General features: G+C 36.0%; 1 protein-coding gene across 1 annotated transcript in view; it reads right to left on the bottom strand.

Annotated features, from left to right (window-relative positions):
• Positions 1–4558: 4558 nt before the first annotated feature.
• The window catches only part of LOC108971444 (protein unc-13 homolog 4B), a gene marked incomplete at its 3' end in the record, with an annotated part of 47952 nt that continues 42735 nt past the window's right edge, over positions 4559–9775 (bottom strand). Inside the window, 2 exon segments of the mRNA XM_018937498.1 lie at positions 4559–4924; positions 4995–5150. Of these exon segments, the coding sequence (XP_018793043.1) occupies positions 4559–4924; positions 4995–5150 (522 nt within the window).

The raw sequence follows: 9775 nt of genomic DNA, 5'->3' as shown, positions 1-9775 counted from the left end.
CTTCAGAAAATAAATGATCTTCATCCAAATTTAATGTTGGAATTGCATCACTTTTTAAAAATTTTTTCCCGATGAACGTGCTGCTGAAGTGATTATGACAAATATAAAGTTTTTTGTCATAATCTTCATTTGCAACATTACATTTTTCCCGCCAAATTTGACCGAAAATAAGATCGGCAGCGGGAAATTTAAATAATTTTAAATTGGGACATATTCTTTTTGATTTTTGGCAACTGCGCACACAACATTTAATTCCCGACCGTGCACTATTTTTATTTGTCCTTGTAGTGTTTTGAATTGCGGCCATACCGTTGCAATTTCAATGTAAATACAAAAACTATTAATAATTTGGAGTATGTATACAAATAAGTTTATTTGGAACAAGCCACGTAAAAATATTTGTAAAAATTTTAAATTGGGATCAACCATGTCAAAATATGCATAGATATGTATAYAAACAAAAATCAAAATTTGTTTCAAGCGCAAGGGAGCATACATCCATTCACGTAGAAGATCAATCGCATATTAACATATTCACATATGCTCTAACTGGAGCATATTCAAAAACAAAAGTCAATATAATGCTAAAATTCTTTTGAAATACGACGTTCCAAAAGTTCAACTTCATGCATATTTTCGCAATGTAAAGAATATGAAATTTAACATAATTCCGTTGTTCAAGTTCTGCTAACCAAATTCCCCCTGTTGCTTACCGCCCGCACCCGAAACTGAAATTTTGTCATTTGCCATGATGCGCATATATATATATTACTATATTACTTCATATTCTCTGATAAAACTGTTTAATAAATTGGATAAGTTACTCTATAAAAGGTTCATTAATAGTACGGAGTCTACAATTAAGTCGAACCCTAAGTTCTTTTGGAACTTTGTACATTCTAGAAGAGCGTGTTCGGCCAATCCCTCTGCTTTACGCTGGGGTGATAAGTCTACATGCACTCATGGCGACATCTCCAACTTGTTTGCTGAACTTTTTAAATCGAATTATGTTCACAATGATTCTGGTACTAGTTCCACTCTTTCGGCTAATAATTTCCCATCCATAAATTTTGTCACACTGTGTCTTTCACAGGATGATATTGCCAAGGATATTTATGATATTAAGTCTTCTCCCAAATTGGATTTGGATGGGCTTCCGCCTATACTTATAAAAAATTGTACTGCMTTGGTATATGAGAAGATATCTTCAATAAGTCTCTCTCCTCCGTGAGAGGATCTAGTCTCCAATTACAGGCCTATTTCTAAACTTTCTACTATCTCGAAAGTTTTGGAGTGTTCTGTTAAAAATAAATTACTTTTTTTGCAGTAACATCAATAATTGATGTCAATCAGCATCGGTTTGTCTCTGGGCGCTCACTGTATCAAGCTTAGCGGTTTTTAGCGGTTATTGTATGTCTGCATTCTCCGCTGGATTTCAGGTAGACTGTGTCTACACAGTTTTCTCTAAAGCCTTTGATAAAGTTTCACACAATATTCTAATTAAGAAATTATTACCTTTAGTGTCTCACTCGGTTTTCTTGCAGTGGATTAAATTATATCTGCACAATAGACGATGGAGTGTCATATGATACATTTATTGCGTCTTCAGGAGTACCACAAGGAAGCGTCTTGGGTCCACTTCTCTTTGTGCTGTTTATCAATGACACTTCCTGTTGCTTCTCTTTCGCTAACTTTCTGTTATATGCAGAGGACTTCAAAATTTTTGCAATAATCAAAAACCGACAAGATGTATTCAAACTTCAATGTGATATTGATACCTTTTATGATTGGTGCCKGAAATCGAAGCTTTTTCTGAATCTAGATAAATGCTCTCAGATCTCTTATGGTAGGGAACATGACATCTTATCCACAAGTTACAATATTTCTAATTGCGTCCTAAAATGCGTTACTGAAATCAAAGATCTTCGGGTAATCTTTGACAACAGATTTGCTTTCAGTAATCACATTAACTATATTACTTCTAAATCATTCTCTGTGCTCGGCTTTGTCCGTCGAAATGCTATAAATTTTTCCGACCCCTACACGTTGAAACTATTGTATACATGTTTTCTTCGGTCCATTTTGGAGTATGCAGTGTTTATCTGGAGACCATATTGTATATCGTCAATTAATAGCATCGAGCGTGTTCAAAAGATTTTTCTTAAATTTGCTCTCCGCTCCTTAAATTTCGTTGACCCAATACCATCGTATACATCTCGTTTATTGATTTTACATCTTAAGCTACTGGCTCTCTGCCTTTCATTTGTTTTCAATGTTATTAATGGAGGTATTGACTGTCCCTATATATTAGGGAAAATTAGCTTCAATACTCCTCAACGTTCTCTCAGATCTATTTCCCCATTTTATTATAAAATTGAAAGTACTAACTTTGCTGAATACGCTCTTCTCAAGCGTGCTATGCGTGAGTTTAACTCGATTTCCAGGAAAKTTCTTCTTGATTTTTCTCACTCTAGGGTATCCTTCATTAATATCCTACATTCTGTTTTTTAGTTTAAGTTATCTACTAATGTAATTGTAATTRTTTTAGAATTCTAATTTGCATGTAATTCTCCATTAGTCTGTAAGAATTAATGTTCATAGACTTAACTAAATAAATAGATAAAACAACATTGAAAACTATACGTTGTATAATTTAACGTTATACWGTAGAACACTTTCACTGCAAAGTTTAATTTCGCAAAAAATTTACGAGCGTGTAAAGATAAAAATGATAAAATAGTGATAGTTCCTCCCATTTTATCGAGAACAGAAGCACAAATATTGGTTAAATTTATGTATAGGAATATATACAGGGTGGCTGATGAATTTTGCTACATTAAGAAACTGAAATAATTTTTTTTTTTCAGTGTATGGAATTCATTTTTCTTTTATTCATGTTAAAGCTCATTAAATTTTATTAAATATAGTTTAATTAGTTTTAAAAACAATGGAATTTAAATGCCCCCTGCTCGTTGATGTATGTGCGGCATCTTACCAAAATGTTGTTCATTACTGATTGGAGAGTTGAGACAGTAATAGCCGCAATTGTTTCTCGAATGGATTGCATTAGTTCATTAAAATTTGTTGGTTTTGCTTTGTAGACTTCCTGTTTGCAATAACCCCACAAGAAAAAGTCAGGTAAGGTCAGGCCACCTGGGTGGCCAACGGAATGTGGAGTTTCTGGATCAGTTAATTGGGAAATTTTCGTCGCAATTCTGTCATAACAGGTTGGGCTATGTGAGGAGCTGCACCGTCTTGGTGAAACCACACAGAGTTGAAAGAAATTCTCATTCGGCGTAATTCTGGATAGAAAAACTCTCTCAACATGCTCAAGTAACCGTAACGGTGTGACGGTTTTCTTCGAAGAAGTAGAGCCCGACAATGCAGCGTGATGAAACTGCACACCGCACTGTGACACGAAGTGTATGCAATTCCGTCTCATGAGTATGTGTGGGTTGGAAACCCTCCATATTGGACAATGTTGTTTGTTTATGTTGCCGCTTATATCGAAATGGGCCTCGTCAGACATGAAAAGACATTTCAACATTTTTCCATCCTCTTCCACCATTTGAAGCATCTTCTGGCAAAATTCCAAGCGAATCGGCAAGTCTGCAGTTCAGTTTATTGCCCATTTGAATTTTATATGGGAATAAGTCCAAATCTTTGTGCATAATTGACTGTAATGACTGCTTACACCCATTTGAGCAGATAAGCTTCTTGTCAAAACACGTGAATTGTTTTGTATGGTAGCAGCTACAGCAGCGATTGTTTTCTCCGTTCGAAGTGAAGGGTTTCGATGGTAAGGTCTTCTGTTGTCGAGCATGGGAAGGCAAAATTGTTTACAAGTTTCATTATGGTCCATCTGCTCGGAGAATTGCCGCCAAACGTGCGCCTACATTCTCTTTGAACCGAAACTACGGACTCCAGTGCGTGATAGCGGCGGACAATCCAAATTCTTGTTTCAGTGGCCCAGTTATCCATTTTTGTTAAATATAAAAGTCAATCTGCAAAATAAATAAAAAATTATCCAGATCATTAAATAGAAAGTTATTTAATTTTTTTTTTGTAGCGGCTTTCATCATCCACCCTGTATCTATACATGTATATATGTATATTGAGATCATTTGTCCTTTTTTCCTTATCTTCTGAATTGAATGCAAATTTAGTATAAATTAATAAAAAGCTTATCAATCTGACTCCGCCCACGTAATATAAGAATATGTAAAAAAGCTTCAACTTTATTTGTGATGCGCGACTTTCTCAGTCACTGTACATCGACTGCAGGTTTATGCGTTTTAAACATGATGCAATGTCAGAAGTCAGCCAATCTCAAATATATAAGTAAAGAGCGTTTTTATAAGACCTGTGACTAGTGTTTAGTGACTTTTAGGGTATAATAACCGCGAGTTTTTCTAAAATCAGCAAGGGATAAAGAACTAATTTAATTCAGGTGTTATTATATAAATACAATATATTAATATTCTCGCAAACACAAGTAAAGTTTTCAAAACAAGGGAATGGCGCTTAATATAAAAAATATATATTTTGTCCTACTCACATCTAAATTTGATTGTATAAGATCGTACATCACAACGGAAAGTTCGATCCAAATAGCATCTAAGATCCGCGCAAAGTTAACTTCATTTAAGGTATTATATAATGTTTTTAAAGATGATTCCATATACATCATGAGCTTTTCCATGGAATTGGAATTTTCATATAAAACTTCAGCACCTTCCGCTAGAAATCGTTTAATCGAAGGAGCCATTTTCCTGCCAACAATATCAATGAGTTCTAAAATTTGATTTTTTTGAGTATCCAATGCATTTTCAATTAAACTATTTATCGTGGAGGCACAGCGATCTGCGTCGAGGTTGGTCCGGAAATCACTGATTTTTTTTATAAGACCATCTATTTCTAGCTCCTACAATAAAGTAATATTATAGAAATTAAATGAATTTATGTACAAATTTTAATTGAAGAAATTTACAAACCGTAATGAATGTAGGTAAACTTTGTCTAATATAGTCGATGTTATTGATTGCAAAACACCATTCGGCTGAAACAATAAATAAATCATTCTCCGTTGTTTGAGATTCCACATGCCGCGACATTCTCTTGGAGTAAAATACACAACACCGACAAACATCCTATTGAATTGAAATGAATTATATGAATAAATATATGCCAAAATTAAAGAATTAATGGATATATATGTGTATACTACTATGAGAAAGAAATAGTAAGCCTTTTTACAATAAAATTCGCTCGAAAAACCATTTGTCGAAATATTTGTTTTTAGATTGCTGTAACTGTCACAGACATCTGTGCCTATTGTCCTATGAAAATAATAATTAGTGTTTAGTATACACTTGCCTTTCTGAAGTATAGTGCATTCGTCGATATCTTATCTTCTTACGGATCTTATGGACATCGTTGGAATTTCGGAAAGATCGGTGAAAACCATTAAAATTTTTCGAAAAAAAGTGTCGAGTTAACGTCTGTGAAACAATGCTTTCCTACTACCAGGATATCTTAAAACGTATTATTCCTGGCGATGAGTCTTGAATCTACGCTTACGGACCGGAAACAGACTTAGATTTAGAAAAACATTTTTTCTTATAGTAGTATATATACTATTTGTTCAGTTGTTATTCTAATTCACATGAAGTCATTCCCTATTATCTACACTGAAAATGTATGTGCCTTTGATTKTATCGAATGAATGCAGCAGTTTTCACAATAACTTATATATAAGAGGTGCGGGTGATTAGTATCCGATTCTAGCAATTATAACATCGTATGATGAATTAAGTTAATTTAAGTTATTTTGATAAGATATATTTGTGTTGGGGTTATGCCCACTTTCCGAAAACTGGTTACCCACAGGTACTCTATCCGCGTTTATCTGAGCAGTGGTCGAAATTTAGTCCATCTGCAACACCAACCTCCTCAGAGTACTAAGTTCCATGAAGATATCAAATATTATTCACTTAAAACGCAGACAAGCATCCAAAACTTAACTCACATTGTCATTGTGATGTATTTTAAAACGAGGCTTTAAGTAACTATACTATTTAGCATATGTCTTTTAATTCAAAATTATTATTTCTGTTTCAATTTGTGACGATATCAAAAAAGAAGCGTTCAAAACACATTCGATCTGATTAAGTTCCCAGGTAATGAAGATTAACGCTGCCATCTGTTAAGGCTATTATATTAACAAAACTGTTGTTATCTGAGCAGCATACTACAAGAGTGTAAAAGTATTTATATTAGCCTATATGTCTGCCAAAATTATTCATTAAAATATATACTCGTATCATAATTGACTCAGTAAGTAATTGATGAATATTATACCAACTGTATCCCAAGAGACTGATGCCATAACCTTGCCAGCCGACTTTTTCGTCTTTCCACGCTTGAGGGCTGGTTCATATTATGCAGTCCATTAGCTGACTGTTGATTGGACTCCAGTGTGAAATTATGAAGCCATGTTTTTATTATCACACACTGGCGCAAATTCGGTTTCATTACGATAAAAAAGCACTCAAGTACTCTTCAAACTCAGCAATTCTTTGTTTTTGTTGGATTATGAACTTGCGCGGCACCCACTCTGCACTGTATTTTCACTATTTTATTGAAACCTATGTTAAACCTGTCTCTTATACACATCTAGATGTGTTTGTTTTTGTTGGATTATGAACTTGCGCGGCACCCACTCTGCACTGTATTTTCACTATTTTATTGAAACCTATGTTAAACTTAAACTCTAATAGTAAAAATTTTGTTTAAAATTCGTTTTTGTTTTGAAGATTTTACGAAATTGGAAGAGCAGTTCGCAACGCAAAATACACGTATATCAGCCCAGGTGTCCTCACAGTTGAAAGAGCAGGATGTACAGATATTGCCGGTGTTTTCGCAAATAGCAGAAGTATCCTTACAGATTTCAGAAAGCGGGATAAAATTATAACTGAAGTGGATAATTTGAAAGATCGTATCCTACAATTAAATCGGCAAAAAGATGTTCGTCAAAGTAAAACCTCCATCATTTGATGGCAAAGTTTCGTTCCACGCTTTTAAGCTTCAATTCAAAAAGAAGGCATCTTCAAATAATTAGAACGCTGAAGATGAAGTAGCTGCTTGTTTGTTACATTAAAAATATCTGCAGCGGAGATATTACAAGCAGTTATTAAACATTGATGGGTGTATTAAAACAATGATATGGTAGTGAACACAGGAAACAAACCTTCGAAATCGAATTGCAAAATCGCCGCCAGAAAGCCAATGAGACCCTGCGGTATTCTGCGGTGAATGAGAGGTTGGCTCACTTAGCTTATGCTCATAAATCCGTGGGTTCATCGAGAACATGAAAATTTATTCACGGACTGCATATAAGTTCGTGGAGTTCATCGAGAACACGAAAACTGAGACTTTCGTTAATGGAATACGAGATAACACCACATGCTTCGCTATACTAGCATCCCAAAATTGACATTTGCGGTACCGTTTTGTATGCTCTGGCACAAGAAAGTGTGCCTGTGCTTTAGAATCGAATATAGAAAGCTCGTCAAGTAGAAATAGAAAGTCAAATGTGGGTATACCAATTACTTGAAAATGTTAAAGAAAAGATGCAGAAAGTTCTGGAAAAAACTGCAGAAGAGCGTAAGAAAAATGATTTCGTGATTAAATGCTTTATCATTTTTACTTCTGGTACAATTAACTCACGCAACTGTAACCAGTACAATAATTCAGTTGAACGTCAACGCAAAGCAGATGAAGATCAAGCAATTGTCAAATCCAACCAATCGTTTAACTAAAGATAGCCACAAGCGAATACCATGTAATCTCCGATTCACAATAAGCAAAAATAATTTGAAATCATACATAGAATTGGTAGCACGTTGGTCTCGCTATCAGGTACAAAAGATTTCTCAACATTTGATTTTAAAAGTGGTTATTGACAAGTGGAGGTAAATAAAGAAGACAAGGAAAATGCGAATTTCTAACGTTTGAGATGGTCTGTAATTTACAGTAATACCCTTTGGATTATGCAACGCCCCAGCCGCCTACCATTGAAAAACTTATGGACGAGGTATTAAAGGGATTGCACTGGAATACCTGTTTTTTTTTTTTTTTTGTGGATAATTTGATGTCATCATCTTGGTGGGTAAAAAATTCGATGAACATCTTAAAAACGAAAGGGTTTTAACTGATATCTAGCGCTGGTGTAAAGCTGAACCCGAAGAACTGTTCCCTTTTCGAACAGGAAGTAAGCTTACTTAGGGACAACTGAGGCATTTGCTTACTACTAAAAACTTGCTTTAGTTTTCTTTTACTGTCTACTATCGACGATTTGTTCTAAATTTTCTACGATAGTTAACAGCAAACAGGAACTCACAAAAATAATTGAGTTTTTGAGTGAGTAAAAAACAGAGATATCCCGCCGTCTCTGCAGTTTGGAATTCAGACATTGCTCATAAACTGAGGCCGAAGAGGACATTATAGAGGTCCGATCAATGACAATAAATTCAGACAAGAATCCAGAGGAACACCGAAAACTACAGTAACAAAAAAAAAAGTTTTAAATATTTAATGCATGGAGTGGAGATGAACAAACGTACAACTAAACAAGAAATAGTTGCGGAAAACCGAGTGCCTGAATTCTTGCATCGCGTATTGGAAAACAAAGATGTGCAAAGCTTCTGAGATCTAATGATTGTTCCGAAGGTAAGATTTACCGAAATTGTCATCGCTTACGCGATTATAGCCGAGTTAACAATCGCGCGACAGTTGTTTCTTCTTTTCGCTACGTGCGCCAAATAGATATTCCAAGTGAAGCCAGGCCCTCTCCACTTGGTCCTTCCAACGGAGGTCTTCCTCTTCCTCTGCTTCCCCCGGCGGGTACAGCGTCGAATACTTTCAGAGCTGAACAACATGACTTAGCCAGCGTAGCCGCTGTCTTTTACTTCGCTGAACTATGTCAATGTCGTCGTATATCTCGTACAGCTCATCGTTCCATCGAATGCGAAATTCGCCTTGGCCAACGAGCAAAGGACCATAAATCTTTCGCAGAACTTTTCTCTCGAAAACTCGCAACGTCGACTCATCCGTTGTTGACATTGTCCAAGCCTCTGCACCATACAGCAGGTCGGGAATTATGAGCGACTTATAGAGTTAAGTTTTTGTTTGTCGAGAGAGCACTTTGCTTCTCAATTGCCTACTCAGTCCAAAGTAGCACCCGTTGGCAAGAGTTATCCTGCGTTGGATTTCCAGGCTGACATTGTTGGTGGTGTTTACGCCGGTTCCAAGATAGACGAAATTATCTACAACTTCAAAGCTATGACTGTCAACAGTGACGTGACTGCCAAGTCGCGAGTGCGACGACTGTTTGTTTGATGACAGGAGATATTTCGTCACTTTCGTTGCTTCCTTGTCCGGTCTGGAGAAAGCAGAACTAACGGCGCGGGTGTTGAGGCCGATGATATCAATATCATCCTCATACGCCAGCAGCTATACACTCTTATAGAAGATGGTACCTTCTCTATTTAGTTCTGCAGCTCGAACTATTTTCAACAGAAACAGGTTGAAAAAGTCGCACGATAAGGAAACACCTTTTCTGAAACCTCGTTTGGTATCGAACGGCTCGGAGAGGTCCATCCCGATTCTGACGGAGCTTTTGGTGCTGCTCAACGTCAGCTTACACAGCTCTATAAGTTTTGCAAAGATACCAAATTAAGACATCGCGGCATAAAGGCAGCTCCTTTTCGTGCTG

Source organism: Bactrocera latifrons, unplaced genomic scaffold (assembly GCF_001853355.1).
Source record: "Bactrocera latifrons isolate USDA-ARS-PBARC rearing strain unplaced genomic scaffold, ASM185335v1 scaffold_342, whole genome shotgun sequence".
Classification (NCBI taxonomy): domain Eukaryota; kingdom Metazoa; phylum Arthropoda; class Insecta; order Diptera; family Tephritidae; genus Bactrocera; species Bactrocera latifrons.
Note: the sequence above shows the minus strand (reverse complement) of the source record. Positions and strands in the feature narration are given on the sequence as shown.